The sequence below is a fragment of the Aythya ferina genome (assembly GCF_964211825.1).
Source record: "Aythya ferina genome assembly, chromosome: 4".
NCBI classification, from domain to species: domain Eukaryota; kingdom Metazoa; phylum Chordata; class Aves; order Anseriformes; family Anatidae; genus Aythya; species Aythya ferina.
Window position 1 is genome coordinate 12,371,377 of NC_140300.1, and position 25,670 is coordinate 12,397,046.

The following is a 25,670-nucleotide window of genomic DNA, read 5'->3' on the forward strand; positions in this document are numbered from 1 at the left end:
AGCATAACCCGGTTCAGTCAATTGTGGCAGTGCATCAGGTCTTGTGGTCAAATCCAGTAAGCTGAAGGGAAGAAAAAAGTCACCCGTTCTAGCTCAGGGTCTTTGGAGCACATTTCTTGGTGCACACATCATGTCTTAGTGCATTTTGGGGGTTGCTAGTGACACAGAGTGGGGCATGGTCATCCAGCCCTTTGGAACAGCCATTTATTTGCTTAGCAGTCTTGCTATAGATTCTCACTGTGCTGTGGCTACTCAAAACATGTTAGTTTCCCTTTAAAATCTCAGACAAGCAAGGAGCAGAGGCTTAGCAAAGGAATTTTGTAAAAATTACCTATTTTTCCACAGAACACCAGGGAGTTTAGTGTCTTAAAAACATGAGTAGGGAGTGACCTGTGGCCAATCTTCTGCTGGTCACATTCCTCCTTGTGCTAGCCCAACTTGTGTCTTGCTGATGTGAGCCTGCCATTGCCTTATTCCACCTAGCATGCAGGATGACCCCAGAGCCTTTCCAGATGGGTTTCTGCACTGCACTTTCTCCAGCCCATCCTGACATTTGGAGCTCTTCTGACCCCAGTGTAGAATTTTTTACTTCCCCTTTGCTGAACCTCATCAGGTTTCTCAGGGTCCATCTAGATTCTTCACAGGTGCTGTTTTTTTGCAGCTTTAGAGCCATTTCTTATTTTCCCTTGGTTTGTAACTGAGAGGTGAAACAGGGAGTTTGTATCGTTAGTTATATCGCAACATATGTTCATCTGCAATGTCTTGCAGACTTCAGTGCACGGAGAATATACACCAAGTTTGGATGGCACCAAAGTGAATTTTCTGTATGTTTTTTTCATGAATCACTATAAGGTTTTGGCTACCTCCAGCTGACAATATTATTTGAAATATACCAGAGAGCCATAGACACGTTTGCTTCATGGCAGACTCGTTGATTTTTATTCTTAGTCAGAAAGTTGACATTTTAATTTAATACCTCAAATAGCAACAAGGAGGAATTGCATTTGGTGTGCAGTGCACTTCAAGTAAATCAATGTTCTTTTTAGATTGTATATATATATAAAAAAAACACTTCATAGGTTCTTAGCAAAGTCATAGCATATATGATATTGAAACCGTCATTACTTCTTTTTCTGCAGAGATTGTCCATTAAAGCTCAGGTACCAGCAACTCAGTTTTGGATGCTGGAACATAAGTATGGGCTCCCAACCAGTGATGACGACTAATCTGATTCAGCTGTAGGCACAAACTGTCAGGCTCATTTTCCTTCAGCTGCCTTGTTGGCTTGTGAGACTTAAGTGGGACTATAATTTGCAGCAGTCCTGTCCTTTCACATTGTGCAGGAAATGAAAGAGGAAATGTTCAAGCACCTTCTAAGTGTTGTCACTGGGTAAGGAGTGGAGGTGAGGAATCCACTCATCCAGCCATAGATACATAAATTTGTTCATCTAAAGATCTGCACAAAGGGCCTCTCATCATTTATTTTTTTCCAGTAATGAAGATTGAAAGGTAGGTTTTCTTCAGTTCTCAAATGAAGAAAAAAAAAAAAAAAGAGAGAGAAAAAAAAAAAGAGAAAAACTGTGATCCCCATAGGTCCCACAGGAAAATCTCTGGTAGATCTGAGCACCAGGTCCAGGGGCTATATTACAGTCCTTATGCACACAATAGATTCTACCTAATATTCCAGCCAGAAGTAGAGGGAAAATTCCAGCTTGGGTAGGGTAGCAGGATATGAGTTCATCCTAAAAATAACATGTGCTTTCTGTCATGAAAGAGCTTTCAGTTTTAATTGGACTAATCTCTGGAACATACATCAGTCGTCAGTGGGGAAATTGCTTTCTTTTTCATTCCATGAACTACTTCCCCAGACACTTAAAATTGTCATATGTTTAAGAATTATCCCATATGATTAAAGTGCCTCTTGAAGTGCTTGAGATACATAGGTCAACATAGACTGCAGGGCAGGTTTAAGAACAATAGTTAAGTTGTGGGGAGGAAATCCAGAGGATGTAAGCGAAGGAACGGCTCTTTGAAGCATTTAACATACTAGGTGCTTGTTCTTGATTGCTTAAGGATCATTTTTGAAGCAAATGTAGGTTACCTTCAAATTATGAAATAATATTGCATTTGAGGTAGGATAAAGGCAGTAAAGGCTTTGGGGAAGGATGGATTATTAGAAACTATCCCCAAATATTTTGGAGTGTTTGAGTTCTTTTCTATGTCTGGAGAGAAAATAATTGGTGATATCCATGCATTGTTACTGGAATATGTAGATTATCCATTTATCACGGTCTTTTTTGGGCAGCTTTTTGATATTTTGAGAGAGGTTTAGGTCGTGTGTGAAACCTAAGGTCATCAGTGTTCCCCAGTGATGTTAGCTCTTTCTTTTGGATTTCCTTAGTATTTTTCACATGAAGAAAAGGGACAGATTTACAAAAATTCGTGTTAGAAGAATTGCTACTAGGAGGAAAATTAACTCTATCCTAACTGACACCAGGACACTGTCTCATTTGTCTCGGGAGCAAAACTATAATTTTTCCTCAAAATATTTTTTCCCCATTTCTAATATTTTAACTAGTCTAGGCAGAGCTGTGCTTGCTTAACTGTTTACCATTGTGGACAATTCTTTGTGATCATAGTAATCTTATCTAGTTACATTTTATCACCTGTGTTAGAACTTCTGAAATATTGAAAATATAGTTCAGTCATATGTATTTTGGCATAATAAGTTTTAATGACAGCCTCGGCTGACACTTCCCATGAAGTAGCAACCTGGAAGGTGAACAGAACACCCACCTGTAGTGCTCAGGACACTATTAATCATTGTCCTGTGGTTTTGAGCCAACTTACTATGTCTAACCTTAACAGTTAAACATTGGATATATAAAATATGGCACTATATATGTGAACAATTGTTATTATTTTTCTTGGAGATACCTCATCCTGACCAGATTCTGCTTATAATCGTAGCCCATGGGTCGTCATAGTCCATTGCAGTTAGATAGTCAGAGTTGAGCTGTTTTGTTCCTTATTATGTTGGAAATTTGGAGCTTCAGGAAGAAAAAACAGTGTAGAGTTTTAGCAAATAAAGACATGAAAATGAGAAAAATGTTCTGTTTGGTCTCTTTGCTCAGGAAGTGAGCAATATATAAATTTGTTTTGTGCAAATAAGAAATAAAAAATCCTATTTATCTCTACGCTCACCCTTTAGCATACACCTAGCAGAAAGATTGAGTTTAAGTAATTGACTCAATAAACATTGATACATTTTTTCTTTTCTAGCAAAGCTTCTCTGCCATATTTTTATCATCGTTTTCTTGGCTTGCTTCCCATGCTTTTCAGCAGCTCTGAAACATATATAAAGTGCACATTTATGGGCTTTGTCTTGTCTCTCAATTCACTTGCAAGATCAACATTGCTGTTGACCGAAGTTAAGCAAATGTAATGAAGGCTGATATGTTTCTAATTAATTATGGGAAATTGTGCCTGTCTGTGAGCATCAGTATGTATTGCACACTCCTACCAGGAAAAAAAAGGTTGGTCTTAAGCTTCCACACCTCTGTGTGTAAGCTTGACAGTATTTTCTCCAACAAGAATCATTGTGGTACTGCTGAAAGATACGCAGAGATCACTTTTGGAAGCAAACATACTTGTTTTAGTAAGGCTTCAGAGAATTGTTTTTGAAATTGTAAAACATTGCATTCATCACCACACTCAAAAGAATGATTTATTCATATACTTTGGACAGGGTTGTTTTGTCTCTTCTTCTCTCTAACGGATTGCGTTTTGTTAGATAGAAATCATTTGTATGTGTCACACTGAAAACTGGTGGCTGAAAACTTGTCTAAGCTGAAAAAAACGAGGATAGTGGAAGGTTTTACTCTTTTTTTTTTTTTTTTTTCTTCTTTAATAGTTGTCTTATTTAGGGCTTGTTTTTGTGGTAACCATATTTAGATTAATGTGGAATTAAATAAAATGCATATAAGGAATGAATGGGACGTGAAAAGGAAAAGAACTGCTTCTCTCTTATGGTCTCTGTAAAGGAAACATGAAGAACAGACTAAGAAACTTGCCATTTTGAAAGGGAGGGAGAGGGGACAGAGTTACCAATGACACATACTTGTTCACGTTTGGGTTGAGAGATTAATCTAAACATGATTTCCTTATTTATTTTATTTTATTTAGGCTGTGTATCTAGTAAAGTTGATTCTTAATGGTCACATCCCAGCTTGCTGTCTAGGTAACTGGCAAGAGCAACATCAACTCATGAACCAAAGAATCCAGCTTGCAGTCCAAGCAGACAAATGGAGCTCCACAGAAGATGTGAAAGTAACCCAAATGTTTCAGTAGGAAATGGGGGTTCTTCACTACACCCCAAAATGTATTAGTTTCTCTTTTTCTTCACTTGTAATGTGGAACGTGCTGGCTGACAGCACTGGAAATTAAGTCCTCTATTTCTCCACAGGAGAGGTATAGCAAGGGCAGCAGCAATGCAAGCTTCCCCACATTGTCCTGCCAATGTTCCTCAACCCAGTTCTGAAGAGGTCACTTCTGGAGGTGAGTGGGTGGATGAGTCTCTGTCCACGCAGTTATTGCTGCCAGGCAGTGGTTCTTGCAGGACAGGCTGTTGGACGGAGACTGCCCCCGTGTCTTGAATGATCCACCAGTCTTTAACAGATAATCACTTCATGTATGGTAAAACAACGTGGGCTGGATTCATTGAGGTTGCATTATTCTGCTTGACTGCTGTCACATTTTGGTATTTCTTTGTGGTTGGATGGCACCCTTATATTTTTTTCTTTTTCTTTTTGCACTGTTTTGTTTTCAGAGGTTTTGTCAATGCTTTATGTACACGTCTATGAAGTAGCATGCGAATAACTGAATGCAGTCTGGTTGTAAATGTGATGCAGAAGAACGGTTACTGATGGCAGCCGTGTATGCGAGGGGGGCTCTAGAGCACTAGACCAGGAGGCATGCTTTGAAATGCACCAAAAATTGATAAGAAAGTGAATGTTGGTTTCCAGTATCTAAATTAACTATTAGGTTTCTGTTGTAAAGCCATATCTTAACATTTTCTCTTTTCATAATCACTGTGTAATTTAGATATTAGCACCCATTAAGCTGGTAAACTAATGCTCTTTTTTAGATTATTTTTCAACTAATGAAATCTGTCTATCTAGTTAGACGTGCAACATCCTACATGTATGCTATATGAAAGTATTGGGTATATGTTGCGGTTGCAGTATTGTTGTCATCTAAAACAGAAGATATGTGATAGATAATGCGAGAAGTAATATGACTGATAGGAGTTTTCAGAATAAAAATAATATGTGCTTATATGCGTGACAAATGAATTTTCATGTACGTTCCTGGATTTATTTAAGTGCTACATACTTCAAACACTGTGAGTATTATTCTGTTTTCAGTCAAATTTAAATCTTTTAAATATACAAATGTAATACAGAAAATGGGAACAAAAGCTTAGTAAGGCTGTTAGGCTATGGCGAATCACTTCTGCAGCTTCAGATGTTTTGTGAAGGATTTGTAACAACTTCATTATCTTTTATAGTTGAAGCCTGCAGGTCTGTTTAACTCTGCTTGTACAGTTGTTTGTAAACACGTAGGATAACAGTAGAGCATACTACAATTCAAATTTAGCATTAATACTGTTTCCACAAGATAGAAGTTAAGAAGTTAATTCATAAGAAGTTAATTTTCCTGCCTAGGTAGGTTTCAGAGTATTGTTCATTACATATACAGCTAAAGCAATTTTTAATTTTTTTTTTTTTTTTTTTTTTTTTTTTTTTGTCATGGTACAAGTGATATAGGATTTGGTTCATAATCAAAATCAGCAGTGGCATCCTGTTGCAAAGTAATTTATGACTGATCCATAAATTCAGTTTAAGTGAAAGAAGAGCTTCAGGATCCTTGTCATGACAATCAGTGGCATTAGGTAGTATAATATTAGGCATATTTGCTAATAAGTCAGCTTATTTAGTGTTTTTATGGTGCTAATAAATTACTGTGGAATTTATTATTCAGCTCTTTCAAATGCAGTGCAGATTGCAGTCTTCTCACTGTCACTGCCAAAGCCATAGTGAGGCAGGCTGGCCTCCCACTCTCTTCTGTAGACCAAGTCCAGAATTCAGCTCAAACCTACCACTAGGCCACACAGACCTTTGAAGATAACTATACAACTTATCACCATTAAATCTTTTTTATAGTAGACTGTATTTTAAATTCAAGTACAAAAATACAGTCAAATCATCATCAGTACAAACACAGAGGTGTGGAAAAGGAGATAATTTTCTCACATTGCATTTTATTCATACTGCATTTGTCTTTCTGTTTCTTCATGTGTTACCTTCAAATTCTAATTAATACAGAGCCTGATGTTAGTATGCATTTATCTTGAATAATGGTGATGTAAAGCAGTGTGCTTGTAAAACACGGTATTACCCAGAGCATAAATAAATAAGATAATCCTTATAACCTTGATCCTGGAGTCAACTGTATAAGCAATTCTGTTGACTCCAGTAGGACTGGTCACATGAGAAAAGACATCAGCATTATGTTCATAGCTACAGGGTGCTATTTCAAGAGCTTCAATTTTATCATCTTTTCTTTAACTCCAGTTATATCCTAATGATTTTACAGCCTTACTGATTAAGTCCAAGGACTGGGAGCACAGCGAAATAAACCAGTCCTTGGAGAATGTATATCAATGTCTTGACTGAACCACTGAACCACAGTGAGTTGGCTCAAAGGCTTCATGTTCAATTCACAAACTAGTTTTTCTTCCAGACCACTAGATAACAAGAGAATTGGAGGGACATGCCTAGAATTTTGTGTCAAGTGTCAGAGGCAGAAGTTGCAAAGAAGGGATAAGTAACTGTTCAGGTTCACATTGAATAATGTGTGGACTGTGCATGGCCACAGGTGGGAAAACTCCTTGCTAAAACTTTGTTTTCTGTCTATGAAGATAATAGAGATCTGTATTTATATGCCAGTGATCTGGAATGGGCTTCACACGTGCCTGGTCTGCTGGAGGTGGCTGTAGAAAAGCATTTCCATCACAGGTTTGAAGCTGGTGTGGAGACATCAGGTAGTGTGTGGTCTTCTGGAAGTAGCTATGTAATGTTAGATTGTTCAAAAGCAAGTGTTTATTTGGTGTACTTGGCAATGTTTCATGTGTCAACATTGGACTTCTAAACATAAATGATTGAGACACAGCAGAAGGAAATTCCTTATAATCTCAAAGCTAAGGCACTGGAGTCCGTAAGCAAAAGGAAGACCAAAGAACCAAAGCTATCCGATCTGAAAGCTCATTACTCAGGTTTCAGGCTCTGCAGCTGGTTTCATTGATATACCATGTACTTATCATGGGCTCCAAGTATGACATCATTTAGTATTACTGTAGTTATAGGAATAAATTTGTCACTTGTCTTCCCAGGTTTCAGGGAGGGTTAAGTTTGCACCCATTTCCATCCATTCATCTCTAGGTTGGCAGTTTAAGTCCAGCCAACTTTGTTGGTGACTCAGTTTGTTAGTTAGCACCCATATAGGAGTGTATTTGAAGAATGTTGATTTATATATTTATTTAGTTCATAGTAGTCTGCAGTGTTACTATGGCATTTGTAAGGGTTCAAGTGTTTGCTTGCATGCAACTCATTGTAGGATCAACCAACGCTGTGAGTTCTCAAGGGCAGGAAATGCATTCTTGTGTTTGTACGCCCCAATCCTGCCTGAGACTTTTGAATACTCTGTAATACAGATAATACGGATGTATGTATTTGTAACATCTCTGTGCAAGGGGAGCAAACAAGGTAACACTCCACCAAAACCCACAATAACTATTTAACCCATTTAATTCTTTTCTCTTGAGCACCTGAGAAATTAAGACCCATGGAAATTGCTTTTGAGAGTGTCACTGTTATCTTGTAGCAGAGTAGTTGAACTCAGACACTGAAGCAGGGACAAAATACTGCAAACACAGTATGATGTATGCAAGTAAAAATAAAAAGGTGATACAGAATATGTATCTTCTTCCAGTGTCATCTTGCTGTAAACATAGAGATACCTGTCTCATCCTCTGCACTCCATAAAAACCTAGCTTACAAATCAGAATTGAATTTGATCTGCACTTTAATGGATCCTGTGCCAAGATGCTATGGACCTTTGTGGACATTCTTTTGCTTGGTCAGATGCTTTAGGCTCTCCTAGTGAGATGTGGTCAATTAGGAACTGTGCTCTTTTTTGTGATACATATGAGTGTGCTTCAAGAAAAAGAAAACTTCAAACTTTTTTTTTTTTTTTTAAAGGACAGATTAATAAGTACTTTAATAAAAATTGAAGGATTGATTAAAATTTATCTGTAATGAAAAAAGAAATCCAAGGAAATCCTGAAGAAAGATGACCAAATTTGAGATGTGAGTTGGAATTTTAGGGCAAAGATGGCTGGAATTTATGGAGTTCACGGTAGCATTGTCTACCAGTGCCAATCTGTGGATATTTATGTGCAGTGCTGAATGACACAGTGACATCTGTATTGCTCTGTGGTTTGCCAAAGAGGGGGGAGGGGGGAGGCTTATTTTCCTAATTAAGTAGGAGAGAATGATAGCTGTTTTCTGAAAATTTGTGACCAGGGCTGGGAGGACAAGGTACTGTTTGTTTTCTAGGATAGGAGCAGTTGAGTGAAATTCTGAACAAATGCATTGATTCTGGATACCAGTTGCTGTTTGGAAAACTCCACTGTGTTTCTGTCAGCAGCATCTACACCAGCCTTGTAACTCATGGAGTCTCAGTGTTAGCTCAGTAAGGAGTTACAGGCTTCCAGGAGGTACCTTTCATTAAAGGAACGTCTTGAAAATAATTTGAACATCTGTTTGGGAGCATTTGATTCAAGATTGTGTGCTGCTGCAGTCCTGCCCAGTGGCTGCAGAAGGTAGAGAGAATATCTTGTGGCCTGTGTACTTCTCCTGTCATAGTTACACAGCTGGAGGTGTAGTGGCTGTGGCAACTGCACTATGAACTTGGTGACTCTACACAAGGTAGAAGAAGCTGGAAGAAAAATCGAGTTATGCCTTGCCTGCAAATAATAACATTTTTCAATCCACAGTGCTGCTGGTTGCATGCTGGTGGGGATCATTATTTTCTAGTGTTTCCCTCATGATGGTATTTTTCTTCCTTAGTCTTCATGCTGTCGTGCTTGTGCTGTTAGCTGAGTTATATATGGTCTGTGTGTTTCTGGTCTGCTTGTAGATGAGGCTGTGTGTAGAGACCTGTTCCGCTCATTGACCCTAGTCATTGATATCTTTTCACAAGAACAGGAAATTAATGAATAAAACATTATTGTTTTAATATTAGATACAGAGGAAGTCTTCCCTGTTTACAGGATTGGTTTTGTAGTATCAGTGAACTGAGTTTATTCATGTTAATTTTAAAGCTATGTGCAAATGTTGAAGCTTGCTGTTTCTGGTAGCTAGATGGGGAACTGCTTGGTAATGGGAGTGAAGGAATGGTTATCATCACCAAAAAACAAATCACAGTAAAACAAAAGAAGAAACAACAAGGAAACCCTCTCCCATGCTGGAAAATTTTGTAAACTGTGCCAGCTATCTGATAAATTTCTCCCCTGACCAAGGCTTCACAGTTTAGATTAGTTGTGGTATTAGTTGTCAGTTTAGATTAGCTGTCTTTTGTTGCAGGCGATGCAGCAAAGCAAGATCTCCAGTTCTCCACAATGCTGTATTTCATCTGGGCAGTAAATTAGGTCTTTTTTTTATTTTTATTTTTTTATTTTTTTCCCTCTTTTCTTTCTTTCCATGAACCAAATAAACTTTAAATCTGAACTGAGTATTTGGAAACAGGGAAAAACAAACAAACACCACTGTTGTTGCTCATTTTCACAGGGTCCAGTGCTGTGCTTGAAGGCACAGAGAGCTGTGGTATGAAAGCAAACATCTCACTGGAGTCAGTGTTAGTAATGTCAGCTGAGCGAAGACTTCTGGGCTATGTCCAAGACTGAGTGTGATCTAAATGTTAGGTGTCACTTAAAAATGTGTAATGGAGAGTGGGATGGAGGCAGAGAGGAGTAGTGGGATGGGGAAGGAAGATGAGGTTGTAGCAGTAAAATGGGAGGGTGTATTCACTTAGGATCATTGCCTTACTCCTCAAACAGGTCCCATAAAGGCAGAAAAAGTCACACCAGGAGCATACACAAACATGCTGGTAGGAATAGCAAAGAAGGAAGGAGCCCTATGAGTATTCTTAAGAAAGCACAACATGCAGACAAGCCTGATGGTACGTACTGTGTCTGGTCTGACCCAGAAAAAACAGCTGTTGCTCTTCTCTACAAGCTGATGCCTTCAAGGGGGCATGTTACACAAGAACAAAATTGTCAGGATGGGAATGGGTAAATGTAACAGGGCAGGCTAAGCCAATGAAGCTAATTTTGCCATATTTTATAAATGTATATATATAAAATATATTGCAAGAAATATACATGTATTTTTGCTTTTCTCTGATTGGAATAAGGTTTTGCATTTCATTTTAAGTGTTTTCTCCTTGATCTGTCTCTTTCAAATAGAGCATGCTTTTCAGGGCAGCAGCATGTTCTGTTATTGAAAGAGGCTGCTCGGCCATGCATCCCTTATTCTGAATGCTTTAGGATAGTTATAGGGTTTCTGCAGAAATAAGTAAATAGATCTTTAGCAGCAATTTTGAAGATAAGAGCTTAGTGTGCACACCTCTCCTGTGTATATTTGACTTCTTTTTTTTTTTTTTTTCTTTTCCAATAGGCCTTTCTTAGATAAAGCTTTTCATTATAGGTAACCTGTAGTACATGGTAACATTGACCTGTGGCACTCACCATACTAGTCAGCATACAAAAGATAAATTCATTTATCTGTTCAGTTTTCTCTTTCTCCTCTTTTTATGAGGACTCTCTTTCTCTCTTCTGGTGAAGTCTTCCTATCTTGAAGACTCCACAGCAGGTAAAGTCAGAATAGTAAAGTCTTAAATCTTGCTTGTGGTAGATTCTACTGTTTTTCAGAGTTGGAAAGGGCTTGGTAGTACCTCAGTGCGATTTTTTTTCCCTGCTGCTCTTGCTGGCAGATGGTCCTGTAGGGACTTTTGCCAGCAAGTGCAAGTCAGAATAGCCTCTAGGTGCAGCTGCCCCAGTGGAGATATCGGGCAGCCTTTCCTTGGTGCTGAGCTCAGAAGCAGCCCACTAGCCAGCCTATTATTTTCAGAGGTATCTCTTATTTTTCTTTCAGTAATCACAGTAGCTGCAAAGGAGGGGATTTAGCTCCCCATGGGAGTTGTGGAATGTAGCAAACTATGAACGTAAATGATCATTACAAAATAAATGACTGGAAGAGGGAGCTTTCAGTCTTAACGCCTCTCCGAAACTGCAGAGGTACCTTTTAAAAAATAAGATTTAACATTAAATTTCTGTTCAAAACAAATATTCCTTCTGAAATATAAACTTAATTAATTAAGAGTTTTGTGGCTTGGAATAATGTTCATGATGCCTGTGAATGCTGCTCTACTATTACTGCTCTGATAGTTCTGTTTGTAACTACCAACAACTTTTAAATAATTAAAGAATTGTGTAAAATATTGGAATTTTATTTTGTTGATGAGAATTCCACTTCTTATGTCAGATTCTTTTTGAACTGATTTTTTTCATTCTTCTGTAGTTTGCTCCAAATCCTCCCCTGAACACTTGCCAGTCTGACCTCTAGTACTGTGGATTAAAAAAATCGCAGAACTCCAGATGGTCCACTTCATGTAATGAGGGCACCTTTATTTGACAGGGATTTAAGTATGAAACCACTCATGTGAGTTAAAAATCCAACAAAGAAAATAAACCATCTTAATCAGCAGTCCTTAAAAATTATGTATGCAGCTTCAGACATCTGTGAGTTGTAGCACAGCGCTGGATTTCAAAGAGCTTTAAAGACTTCCCAATTTTTTTTCACAGGCTATCAGAGAGATGTCAGAGCTATCTAAGGCTGATTAAATATCACAGAAGACTGTGTTATGTTGGTAAATATCCCATATTTTCTGATCTCTTTTCTAATTACTATAGTAGCATGGCATTTTTTTTGCAGCTATGCAGAAGTGGGTTTTGGTGTCGTCAGTGAGTGGGTATAGAAGATGGTGTGGATAGCATCATCCCTTTTGTGCCCCTTGAGGCCTAAAGCAGATATTTTTTTGTAATCTTTTGCTGGATATCTTCCAAACTGCACTAATCTGAATTCCAGGACATCCTCCGTGCATCCTCTGGCTCTGAGAAATGCTTGATAGCAAGAGAATATTTGACAAAACTGCTGGTGAAAATACTCCCCTTTCTTCCATGTTAGGTAGTTGTGGTGGTGACTGCAAGGAGTCAGAACTGGTGGGTGCTAAACTTTTTTTTTAATGTGAAAAAGGATTTATACTTAGAAGACACCAACCATGATGGTACAACAGGAAAGCCCCTGGCTCCCCGAACAAAACCGTCCATTGACTTGAATTGTGCAGATATTTGACTGAATACGTTGTTCAGCTCTGCCATAAATCACAATCAGATGTACATCTTGTTGTTTATTGTGCGGCAGCCCTAAGAGTCACTTGGCGCAGCTGGTTCTGTAAACACACCAGAAGGAGGTGGTTTGTGCCTGGAGGAATGTTTCTGTTAAGCAGGAGACAAGAGGCGATGTGTGGAAATATTATTAAAAAGAGGGGGGGAACGTGAGGTCACGGTGACCGTGCTGGTCAGCACAAGCAGCAGCTGTCACAAGAACCTCGCCGCCGAGGGTCTTTATGTGATGCTAATCCGTTTGTCGCAGCGCCCTGGGGACTACGGTTTGCTTTAGCTAAGCTCAGAGCTGAAGTTAGATCAAGCAGATCTTCCAGTCTATGAAAACATTCTTCATGTTGAAAATATTCTCACGTTGCCCTTAATCACCATTTTCTGGCAAATGCTGGTGAAACATAATCCTAATGCTGTAATATCTGACAGCAATTGTCTCCCTATTCACACAGCTGTGTGACAGTCTTCCTAGAGACCCTGGAACTCCAGTGATGACTCCAATAACTTAAGATAAGCTACAGAACTTTGCTGGCTAACAGCAAACTACAGAAAATGTATATTTTTTTCTAATCTCTTGCATGCTTATTCCCCCTTCAGCCATGCAGCAAAATACATAGAAAGATGCATGAGATTTCCTCAAAAATCCTCAACGTAAATATGCAGAAAGAGGCAATCATCTTATTAGGACAAACTTGGAGGACTTCAGGTGAGTGAGAGACTCCCAGACAATTTCATCTTAGTCTAAGGTGTTTAGATAAAGAAGTGGTAGTGCAGGGGTCAGGAGGGAACAAAGTGCTTTGTGAAGTGACTGACAGCAAAGAGATGAAGATCCATGCTTGTCCACGGATTCCAGGCAGATTCATTCTCATTCTCTCTCTCTGATGAGTTTCCCAACCATAATTGGTCCGTAATCTGTCTTCAGAAACGTTTATGACTCTCACCATTATTCCTGGCTAAACTGGATTTGAGTTGAGTTCAGATTGTCTCAGCAACAGATTTCAGATGTCATTAAATAATGAACAGTCATGTATAAGAAATGCAAGAATACTCATTCCTTCTGTAATCTTGGCCAAATGAATCTTTTACTCCCTGCATGTTTTTCAAAACAGTTTTGTATGTTTGCTATTAGTGAACTATTAGGATATAGATAATGTACGAGTACTGCTGTGGAACTGAATAAAATTATATTGGGAATATGGCTGGCGTTAGTTTACTTTTAATCCATTTTTCACCTATTATTAAATGTAAAAATAAAAAATAAGGGAATTACAAGCAGTGCCATAAATCAAAGTGTGTCCTGAACTGCAGAGCAAGTCATTTTTATGAGAACAAGCCCCTGTATTTATAATAAATCAAATTCTTTATCTTTTGAGCTTCCTGATTAAAGTAATTAGTCATTTATGCTGATACAAAGCCATCAGTGAAAGCATTGCTTTATTTCACAAGTATTGAATCTTAAATTATTTTGTAAGGGTCATCGGTTATAATCAGCTAGACTTTGTAATGCAAATTTGTTGTTTTGTGGGTGGGGAAGTAGTTTCTTCTAAGCTAGGTTAATACCCTGAGTAGCTCTCCTTCTGCACTTGGGACAAACTGCCTGTAAATGGTTTGTGTCATTACCTAAGAGGTTGTTTACAGCTTGAATGTGGGAAAAAAAAGTAATTTTAAGATTGTACCATGAAAGCCAATGTAAAATGCCATGTGATATATGCCATGATAGGTGGAGTTGGGTGGGGCATTGGTATTAAGTGATGCTTAGTACTGAAAGTTTGTGAGTGCTGGTCAGGATGATGTATGTGATTTTCTCCCAGTAAGCTGCTGTGCTGCTTTCCTCTCTTTTGAGACCCCCTTTTAATACCTACCCATGCCCAGGAGCAGCTGTGGAGAGGTCTGGTTAGTGCCATTCCCGGCCCTTGGAAACTGGGGAACTGCATCTGCTTCGTACCTGCTGATGCCCGAGGGATTTAGTTTGGGATGCAAGTACTTTTTTCCCCATTCGCATAAAACAGAGGCTGTCACCAAGCTAAAATTCCTGCTCTTGGGCTATGGGAAAGCAGATGTGAAATCTGACTTCCTCCTGCTCTGCTTCAGCTGTCAGTTAAGTTAGTCTGTTGTGGGGTAGGCTGGAGCAGGCCTGACTTTCCAGTATGAAAGCATTCCTGCAGCCAGGCTCTGATAGTTGCTCCCCTATTTCCAGATACTGCTTCAGACCGATACGTACTTCGCATCATTTCCACAAAACTGACCCTTAATCTAGAATAAATCCTACAATGCAGACAACAGGTTGTGATTCTGTGGTCAAGAGCAGTTCAAAAGTCTCCTGAGTTGTTTTTTGGACGTTAGCTGGGGAAGCCTATACTAACAGGTAGACTGAGTAGGATGTGCCAAGAAATTTCAGTGTAAGGCTAGCTTTTCCTCTGATGGCATTCTAGTTCTGTCAGTACTGGTCTCCCTTTTTTTTTTTCCTATTTTTTTGGCTAAATTTTTCATTATATTTAATGAAAATATAATGAAGTTTTATTTATATATATAAATTAAATTTTCTATGCAAAACTCCAAGGATAATTCTGAATGTCAGATCCCTTAATTTCTTATTAGATTACATGCTTTCCTTAGAGTTAAAATAAGGGAAACCTTCCCATCAGTTACTTCGGCCACCTGCTGTGCAAGCTAATAATGCCATGCTAATCTAAAAGGGAGTGTCAGTCACAGGCACATTTGAATTCCAGTGTACCAGGAAGGAGACAATTAAAAGAGGGAAATTAGCTGAACTAGTGCTTTTTTTTTGTACTAATAAATTTTAAAAGCAACTGCCTGAGTAAAGTCTACAGCCAAACAAATGCATAAAGAGTGGAAAGTGTGTTTTTGAAGATGTACAGGTCTGTTTACAGAAAGTGAGTTATGTACTTGTAAACTGTAATTGTAAAATATTAATAATGAAAGGTTACTATAGGTGTTTTATTTATTTATTTATTTATTTTTTTAGATAATACTTCTGTGAGTAATGCTATTGAAGTCAAATTTGTTTTAGTAGAGCTTGTGGAGAAACAAGTAATAACATCTAGCGTGTGAATTTGAGAGGTTCAGATTAGAAAGGAGAAGGGTGGTTGTGACTGGGAGTAGGCAGATGTGAGATCTGGAGTTTTTTTTTTCTTTTGTTAATAGTGAAGCACCGAGCAGTTTCACAACGAAGCTTAAATGTGCATTAGGGAAAGCCTTTACATATGCTAGGACAAAGAAAATAGGTATTTTTCAGAGATTCTGTGTTTCTAAGTACTGCTGCATTGTCCATATATATATATATATATATATATATATATATATATATATATATATATATATATAAAAGAGAGAGAGAAAGAGAAAAGCATCAGGCTACAAGAAGTCCTCTAAAGAGATGAACATTGTCATTTGAAAAGAAAATAGGTACTCATGACTGTTTACCACCTGGGTATTAATGCAGCCAATTACTGTGTCTTGCCTTTCAAACATTATTATGTTACAGCAAGAAAAGAGCCAATATTGTATTTTATATGACCTTTCTAATGCTGTATATACACATATAGATTTGTGTTATTTGTCTCTTTGATTCACCAAATGTTTCTTATTTGTGGCTCAAGGCATTTATTTATTGCAAGGCTTCAAGCTGTGGTAAGCAAGGTCATAGATTAAGAATTGATTTCCACAGTTGCTCTAGCATACAAACTAAATTTCTCTTGGTTGGTTATAAAAACTACAGCTGAGCATAAATTCAGCTTTTCTACATTGTCTTGGAAATTAATGCTAAAGCAAATGAGAAAATACTATAAGTATGTACTGCATGCTTTAATTTAGACCTTCAGCTAAAACCTAAGGAAAGCAAATTGTTTTTATGCTGCAGGCTTCTAAGTGAAACCATGTTATTACTGATCTGAAGCTTTTTTTTTTTTTCTTTTTAACTTGTTCTTTTTTGTTTGTTTATTTGTTATTTCATTGTTTCGCTTATTTTGTTAACAGGTCTTCTGTACAGTTCTTGGAAAATCATGTTTTTATCAATGTGTTGATTAGTTCTTTCTTTTTGATACATGCTCCTGGAGTTATTGCTAATTATAATAAGAAAGTGGATGGAAGAAGAAGAAGACAGAATATAGTTTCTGTCATGTAGAAATAGACAGTCCTGTTGGAAATAGAGAAATCCTACTATTTTATTATCTTTCACTCAAATTTAATACACCGTGTCTTGTGTACTGAAGGAGCATTTAGACTCTAAACTGAAAATCCCCCCAAATCAAGGTGGTGGTGTTTGTGTGTTGTTAGTTGATTTTTTTGTTTTGTTTTTCTCCTTTTGTAAGGTATGCTTTGTGTTGGTAATGACAGTAGAGTGACACTGTGTGCCATGATCAATTTGTGTAATAGACAAAGATGTATAACTCCTCCATGTATCTTTGATGCAATGCAGTCTCCTAGTAAATATAACATAAATTTTAAGGTACAAAAATTGTCTTCTTAGACCCATCATGAAAGAAAGTATTTCTGATATAATCCCCTGCCCCTTCCCTCCATGTTTGTGTTAGTACAGCTGAGTTAGCAAAAGTCACAATATGTAGTGTATGTGTTCAGCTTGTAATCTAGTCAACTTCATCAGGTGGTTTTACAAATATCAGTTTCACCTCTAAGTGTCAGAATTACTGTTTCTGCCATTAGCAGAGGAACCAAATTGTGAAGTTTTTTCTGTAAGATGCAGAGTGATAAGTTTGCTTGATGGCAGTTGCTGGTTTGTAGTGCACAGTTTGTACTGCAGCATTCTGTTGCAGAGATGTAACTTGAAACAGAAAATGAACAATGAAAATACATCTCTAAAACTGGTTAATGCTAAAGTTTTCCTCCGTTCTTTGCTCCTGTTGGTATTGTACAGACTTCAGGAACTGATGTTCTGGAGTCTTTGCATATCTTTAAGAGGATGTTTGTTCGCACTTTTTTTCTTGCATGTTTTTAAAAGCAACAAGCTTTCTCAGTTACTCTATCATGCTGGACCACAAGGAAAAGAACAGCATGTTGAATGTTTCATGGTACTCTTGTTATACTAGAATAGAGGTGGAATTGCTAACCCTGGGAAACTTTAAATGCCGATGCATGAAATAACTCTCACAGAGGTCACAGTATATATGTAGAAAAAAGCACCGGAAAGTGTCTGATGAAACTAATAAAACAGTCTTGCAGGTAAAACAGGTGTGGAGTTGTTTGAAAAATATAAACTTTTTAAGAAAAAAAAAAAAAACAACATGCAGAAATGAAGTACCTCAGGCTTAGAATTCACTACTTTTTCCAATTTAGAGAGCTGTTTTGGAGGAATGAGGTTCTGAAATTCATCTGTTCATACTGATTCTTATTCCCTACCAGAACTATGTTTTGCAGGATTAGAATAGACAGCTCTCCTTTCACAGCTATTTCCAGCAAGCCATTTTGTTAGCACTTGATCTTATTTTGCAAAATCTTTACTTGGGAGCTTATCTGGAGGTATTGCAAACTGAACATTTTTACCAGCATTTAAAAATGCATGTATCCATAAAGAATGGATACTTTCACTTTGACTTCCTTGAGATTTCCATATGGAGCTATCTCCAAAAATGCATGAGATTCAACTCAGCATCAATTCAACTCAGACTTTCCCTGAATAATAAAACAGTCTCACTGAAAGCCTTGTTAGATGGAATTATGATTATCAAGGCTAGTAGTCTGGAAGGTTTCTCGTTAGGGTATTGCTGCAGGACTAACTGAAGTGTGGTTATGCCTGACTGAATAAAAGATTTCCAGCCATTTTCGGAATGTTGATTTCTTTTTTTGAAAAGCACTTAAATATGTATGAAGAATCTTGGACTGATTCGTTAACTTTGAATAAATTCCTACGACAAATGAAGGAAATAAAGAGAAAGCATAAATAACTAGTTAAGCAGGACTCCTCATGTGTGGCTGGCCACCTGCAGAGGCACAGGACTAGTGCAGATGTATCTCATAAATCACTGTAGATCTACCTGAAAGTAAGTCTTGAAGGAATAGAACCCTTTCAGAAGTAGATCTGGCACTGGCCTCTGCACTGATGCAGTAGTTCAGATCTTCAGATTTTTTGTTCTTGTTTTCCTCTCCTTTTTTTCTCAAAAACTAGATGGAAAAACTTGCTGATCAGTTTTACTCCTGTCCTATGATGAAGTTGGTGTAAGAACACAAAAGTGCTAGAAATCTGGTCTTCTACTACTTCGGGATTTTCCTCAACATCAGTTGTATTCCTAAAAGTTTGCAAAGTCACTCTCTGCAGTCACCGCATTCTCATGTCCTCCATGTTCCCGATGTGGAACCATTCTCCAGTGATACCTAATGCATAATACTGAAAAAAGGGTGTTTGCAACAAACAGAACAGAAAAAGACTGATAAGATGAGCTGGGAGAAGCAAGCAGTCTTGCCACTTGCGCCCTCTGCAGTAGGCTCCAGAGAGACGAGAGAATGGAGGTGAATGAGGGAAGATGAATGCTCTCCTGTGCAGACTACCTGAAAAGGCTCTCTGGGATTTATAGGTGAGAGTTGGCACTGCACACCTGGGGAAGGTCTGTCTAGCTGCAGCCTAGAAGTTGGGGCTTATTTAGGAATCTGTGATCGGCAATGTGATTTGAAAAAGTCTGCCCCAAATATGTGTTAGGACTGTGTTGGTCTTTGAGGGAACAGAGAAGTGTGCTATTGTGGTGACTTTGGTCTTCCCATCTTATTTTAATTCTGGCGTTTGTTATCTCAGCATGTGATGCAACATCTACTAAACTGTAAGATCTTTCTGACTTTAATTGGAGAACTATGTTTGCAAAGTTCCCAGAAGGCTTAAAGCATGCAAATATAAATATTCTTACCATACTTTGATTTTTGTGATGCAATTTTTATTTTTTCAAATGTTATCAAAATGTGCGTATCCTCCAAGTGTATGTCTCTGTTACTTCAGTGGGGTTTAATTCCCCCAAATCCAATATCTGCAGCCAGAGGGCTAACCAGATCACTTCAGAAAGATCAAGGGGCCACAGAAGTTTACATTAGATAGGGCTTTATTGGAGTCAGGCAGGTCAAAAAGAGCAGAGATCACCCCCATGTGTGTGGCTGTGGGTTCCTTCAGTCTGTGGGATTGCGGGGCAAGTAGGTGAGCAGTGTGCGCCATTTTGGCAGGCCCTGGCCTGCAGCTCATGGCGTCAGGCCCTGCTCTGAGGACTGCGATTTCCAGTGGGAGCCCAGAGGTGGTTCTCCTTGCTGCTCTACACATCTCTTTGGGAATATAATGTGGCACATGTTAAAAGAGCAGTGTTGCTTCTTTAACCTCTCTCCAGAAAAAACACCATCATGCAAACAGTATTGAGTTCGGCATTCTCGACATTGTCTTCCTGCCACCTGGTGCCTTGTCCCCTCACAAGTGGTTCTGCAACCTGCATGCAGGCAGAAACTATGAACAACGTGTCTCAATGAGGCTCTTTCTGAGCCTCCTTCTGTGTGTTGTTCCCTCAACACCAGCAACAGCCTCCCACTAACTGACACAGACTTCAGATTACACAATTTAAGCAAATAACTTCACAGCTTTTTTGGTTTGTTTGGTTTCTCTCATGATAGCCTTTTCCTCAAAGACCAGAAACTAGCACAGAATGATGGTTTGTTCCTGTATGGCTTTACATTTGGTGTGATGGCGGAAGATAGGGACTACTCTATGGCATTACCAAGGGAAAGGCTTTGGATGAGCAAGAAACAAATGTTGCCAAAAAACTAAACTTTGTGATGAGGGGTCCTGGTTTCAGATGCTCTATAATTTTAAAAAGTATCAAACACATTAGGGCACTCTATCTGTTTTGATACAGCTTTGGTCATACCTCATGCCTAACTGCTTCTCCGCTGTGGCATTTTTACTTTGTGATGAGGCTAACCTTAAACATTTCAGGTTCTTCTATCCCTAATAGAAGGGATAAACTCATAGCCAGCACAGCCACGCAAGAAGCAGTTCTGTGCTAACCATCACATCGCTGTGTTTACTCCTGTTGGTGTGATTACATTTGAGTGGCTCTATGGTTCTGTGCTGACACATAATTTTGCTTTCAATTTTTAATTAAAAAGTTCTTGTAGCCAGGGAACAGAACAATAGGGTTTTTCATATCCACCCCACCCCAAAGAAGGTTCAACTGTGAGTGAAATGCTATTAAAAGCAACAATTGTGTGAATGCCAATTGGGAAGAGAGCAAGCATGTAATAAAGAAGCAGTAGTCAATTTGTTTTATAAGGAATACATATAATAAATGATTTTAAAACAGTTTTTCTTCTGTTTTTGTCAGTCTCTTTTTATTTTTAATCAGATTTTCATAAGAATTATAATACTAATTTTCTAACTAGGTGATAAAGATTGATTCAAATTAATGCCTCAGTAATCTTGCACTGAAATACTAGCATTTCTTGATACTGATATCTAATTTTAATAATCAACACTTATACTTTAGTTATCATGAAATTTACTAGTCTTTACACCTACAGGTTTAGATAGAGGCATATAGGTTTCATTTAGTTCATTACTATAATGCAAAATGAGACACCTCATGAGTTTTTCACAAGGAAATACGTTTTTGTTTATAGATGGATAAAGACATTAAGCTGTGTAACACCTGTGCCTAAACAGATGTTGAAGTAGGTATTTATGCTGGGCACAGGATTTTTTTCTCCATGTAAATAGGCATAAAGCCTGGATAAAAAGATAATGTTTAGGTTTTAGACATTGCCCAATGTCCTTTGATCACCAGTTACTTTACACAGAAGTAGTTTCTGTATTACTGTGCAGGACTGTAGTGTTCATCTTAAAAGCCAGCGTTGGCAATGAGATCTTAGCAGGATAAGACAACCTTTACCAAAAGGATTTATGCAAGAAAAGTTATTTAATTTGAAAGGCTGTAGTTGACTTTCTGAAATTATGTTTATTTCCTCATCTGACCTATTTATCCTGTAAAAACACTTCTAAATCCTATGACGTCTGCAGTAGCGCTTTCGTGATCATGGGAATCCAGTGTTCACTGCTTGATGCTTTTGCTTTTATAAACAAGAACTACAATCTTTAATATTCTTGTGAGTGTCCTAGATCAGCATTTGGAACATGCATATTTCAGGAGTGAATATTCAGCCAGAGCTTAACACTATAACTCACTATAACCACTGTGTTCTAGTTATTTATTTGGTAAGTATTTTCATATTTTTAAAAATGTGTGGATTTTTTTTTCCAAACTAAAATTTTTGCAATGGATACTTCACTGAAAATCAGCATTATCATGGATCCTTTCACAGTCTTCAGTCTAGCAAATTGCAGTAGCACACCTTCTGAAAAACATGACTTCATTCAGAATGACACCTTGAATCACTGAAGTGAGTTGAAGGGGAGGCACCAGCAGTATAAGATGACTACACTACCGTTTCCACTCCATGGAAAGTCTGCTCAGTGTTTTGCAGTGCCATGCATGCTCAGTTACATGGCATATACCTACACTGGCTCAAGCAGCGGAAAATCGACAAAAGCATGCAGATGCTGAGAGATGCTTGAAGAAGTTGAAGAAGTAGAGGTCATCTGGTGTGAAGCTTCTAGGTATGCCCTTCTTTTTATCAACAAAATGACATAGTGCTTGAACAATTGATTTTCTTTTACTCGATGTCTGAATACAAATTTGCTCATAATGTTTACTGCTTTCTTGTTGATAGGAAGTTGAAGAAGCGATGAACAAAACACACAGGGCAGTTCATATTAATATGGAACTTTTTTTTTTTTTTTTTTTTTCCACCCTTTAAATGAAGTGCAGTGGCACGGGACAATTTGAATGTAGTCCCAATGACATGGAAAAGCAAAAGAGAAGGCCACAGACTTGCAAATAAAAATTAATTATTTACCCATTTGAAACTTGCAAGGTGACAGTCAATGCATTGCTTCATAACTAGCTTTAGGTTACCAATGGTACCTGAACTGTGTTTTATAAATAACATTATTCATATAATCAATCATCATTCATTCATCCTGTTTTATGTTCTTGGCCTCTTTGAGTTCGTGTGTGGCAGAGAGAGGCCTCTGTTCTCTTTTTGGATGGCTTTCTGTTTCTGTTTTCCTCTGTTTTATAACTAATCAGATTGCAAATCTTATACATGGGGATGAGTGCTGGAGCTTATCCTGGCTTTGCTTCGCATCACGAGCATCTGATGCGTGACAGTTCTCTGCTTGCTTCACAACTACTCCAGTAACTCCATGTTGTTTTGATTGCTTTTTGTCTCTTCCACTCAAAGACACGATGCGTGGATGTTTCCTGACTCATTAGTTGCTTTTATTTTTTTTTTTAATTCATTGAGAGTGATTTTTCTTTTATTCAAAAGGAGGAGGTAGTAAAAACTTGCCGTGTTGGAGCAGGGTAATATAAAAGCCACTAGTTACTCAAGCTTATTTAGGAAAAAGAGACTTTGATCCTTTTCTGTCTTTCTTAAATATGCCAATGGGTGGTTTTGTTCTTTTGTCCACACTTCAACTTTACACTCTTTTTTACTTTCACCTGCAAATCAAATCCATTGCTAAACTGAGATGCTTTCTCAGCCTAATTTTAAAGTGACCCTTTAAGAGCAGTCTTAAGAAAGCTGACCCCTATGATCTGTGTACCTTCAGGACATGCTGCTGTTTGCAACCTGAGTATTATTTGATCTCAATGTGTCCATGGTATGCCAGAGAAAAGCTAATCCTCTGGATGGGTAGTATATTGCTCCATTTTGCCCACTTCTGGTCATGTCAAGCCATATGAGTGAGAGCAAGGGTCTGTGCTGTGGCTTTCCCCTCAATATAGTTCTGGAATGTGGCCTGATGCAAACTCTTTTTTTATAGTGTGAATGACAGTTGAATTTTCAAGTTAAAAGGAGCTCAGATGCCCACTGAGGAGACTGTATTGATATATAAAAGACGTGGGGTATTGGAAGTAAAACTAACTGACATACAGTTTTGAAATGTTGGGGACTTGAGGTAGAAATGAAATGACCACTCCTTTTTATAGCAGAAGTGGATCAATGACTTTGTTTTTATGTTTTTGTTTGAAAGATATCACTTGCTGGCTGCAGAGTGAGCCGATTCATCTTCCTTCTGGATCCTGAGCAAATCACCAGTGAGAGATCTTGTTTTTCTTCTGGGTCCTACAGACAACATGGAAGGGGAAAGCATCTACGAGGTTGATTCTGGAGATGGACTTGGAGGTAAGGATGCCTGTCACTTATTTCTGTTTTCATCCCAGATGGCTGGTTGCAGGTGAGCCCTTATGACAGTGGACTACGGAAGACACAAAAAGCAAATGTAATAAAGATGTCTACAGCTCTTTGATTGTATTGCGTCACTTTATAAGCAATGAATAAAAGTGATTTGAAAACACCTGTCTCCTAGAGAAAGTGGCACACTTAGAAGCCACATGTACAAAGTGTTGTTATTTGGAGTCTGAGATTTTCTAAAAATGATGCACACCCTAAAGATTTACAATAAAAGTAAAGGCATGTAGCCTTTTCCTCTTTCTTTGTTCCTTCTTTCTCTGTCTCTCACTTGCTGAGTAATTCTGTTCACATGCCACCTGTTTTTTTTTTTGTTTTTTTTTTTTTTTTTTTTAACTGGACTGTAGAAAACTGCATGAAATGGCACTGACTGTCTTTTATATTCTAGGCACATGTGTAGATGTTTCTACACCTAAAAAAAAAGTTCTTATTCTGTTTCTTACATAGCCACTAATTCTACAGGTGTCCTTGGGCAATTTAGCCATCCTCACTGCTGTGGTTTATCATTTTCACAGTAGGGTGAACAGCTTCTTGGAGGTTTTATTACATACCTGTGAAGGGATGTTTTTGTTTGTGTATAACACTGGGGAACTTTGGCAGAGTTCTCAGATTGATGACATAGCTCATGCTACTGTCTTTTCTCCTCTGCTTTTAAATTCCTCATTTAACAAAGTTTATATTGAGACCAAATGGGAAACACCTTTACCTAGTTTGCAGAGCACTTTGAACTGCCTAGGTCAACTCACTTTTGAACTCAGAAGTCTAAATGTCTGAAGGGAAGGAAAGAGGTTCTACTTGTGGGAAAGAGAAGAAAAAAGAAAGAAAAACAACAAAAAAATAAAGATACTAGGACATTGTGAAAATGCAAGATTTGGTGAGCTGTACAACTGTTTGATGGCTTGGGTGTTTCCTGTGTTCTCTGTAACCAGGCCGGTGATTCTGGTTGAGTGTACTGTGCTTCTGTTGAAATGCTCCTTTTTCTGTTCAATACTATTGTAGTACTTTACTTGGGCCCTAGCTGTATCAGCATAAAAATGCTGTTACTAAAAGGAACGGCTACAACTGCCGTAGCACAGAGTTCCCCTCTCATTAATGAGTTGCTTCCAGATATTCCTCAGGTGGGATAACATGCAGATATGTACCTTTAAAAAAAAAGAAACAAACAAAAACCACGTTTGATACTTCAAATTGCTTTTAAATTTTCTGATAATATCATCTGTTAAATAATTATTTTATAGTAATAAATGTTATTAAAGAACAATAAAAGGATTTATGCTGAAGTAATGTCCTTTTGCTAGGTGGAATAGAACAGCAGCATTCCCTTTTGCTTTCTGAACATTCATCTTGTCCTGTCCCAGAGTTTCTGAAACACTGCAGCTGGAGCCGTTGTCTGACCATTAGTCATTAGGGTACTTTTTCATTTCATGTCCTCTCTCAAGCACTCGTTCTCTAGCCTTACCATTATGCCCTTCAGTCACTGAATCTCTGCTGCAGTACTGCATCTTTGTCATTTCTTTCATGCCACTTTGTGCATGGAAAAATTCTTTCACAGATGAGGTCAAAGACAGTTCCATCCCTCCTTGAGTCTGACCTTTGCTGTTACAATAATTTATTGTCCTTGATCTACAGTTTCTAATTTGTATAGGCAAGAGTGTGTGTGTATATAAGTACACAGAATGCGCAAATTTACTTCTGGCCCATTCTCCTGTCTTACCTCTCTTTGGGTTCCGACTTAAGACTATAAACTCTTCAGGGGAAATTTACTAATCTTGGGAAATCA

The 25,670-nt window shown here is 38.1% G+C and overlaps 1 protein-coding gene across 1 annotated transcript in view; it reads left to right on the plus strand.

The window, feature by feature from the left end:
- The window catches only part of PPP2R2C (protein phosphatase 2 regulatory subunit Bgamma), a 186,870-nt gene that overhangs the window by 70,811 nt on the left and 90,389 nt on the right, over positions 1–25,670 (plus strand). Inside the window, 2 exon segments of the mRNA XM_084517962.1 lie at positions 23,673–23,708; positions 23,711–23,824. Coding sequence (XP_084374088.1) covers positions 23,673–23,708; positions 23,711–23,824 — 150 coding nt within the window.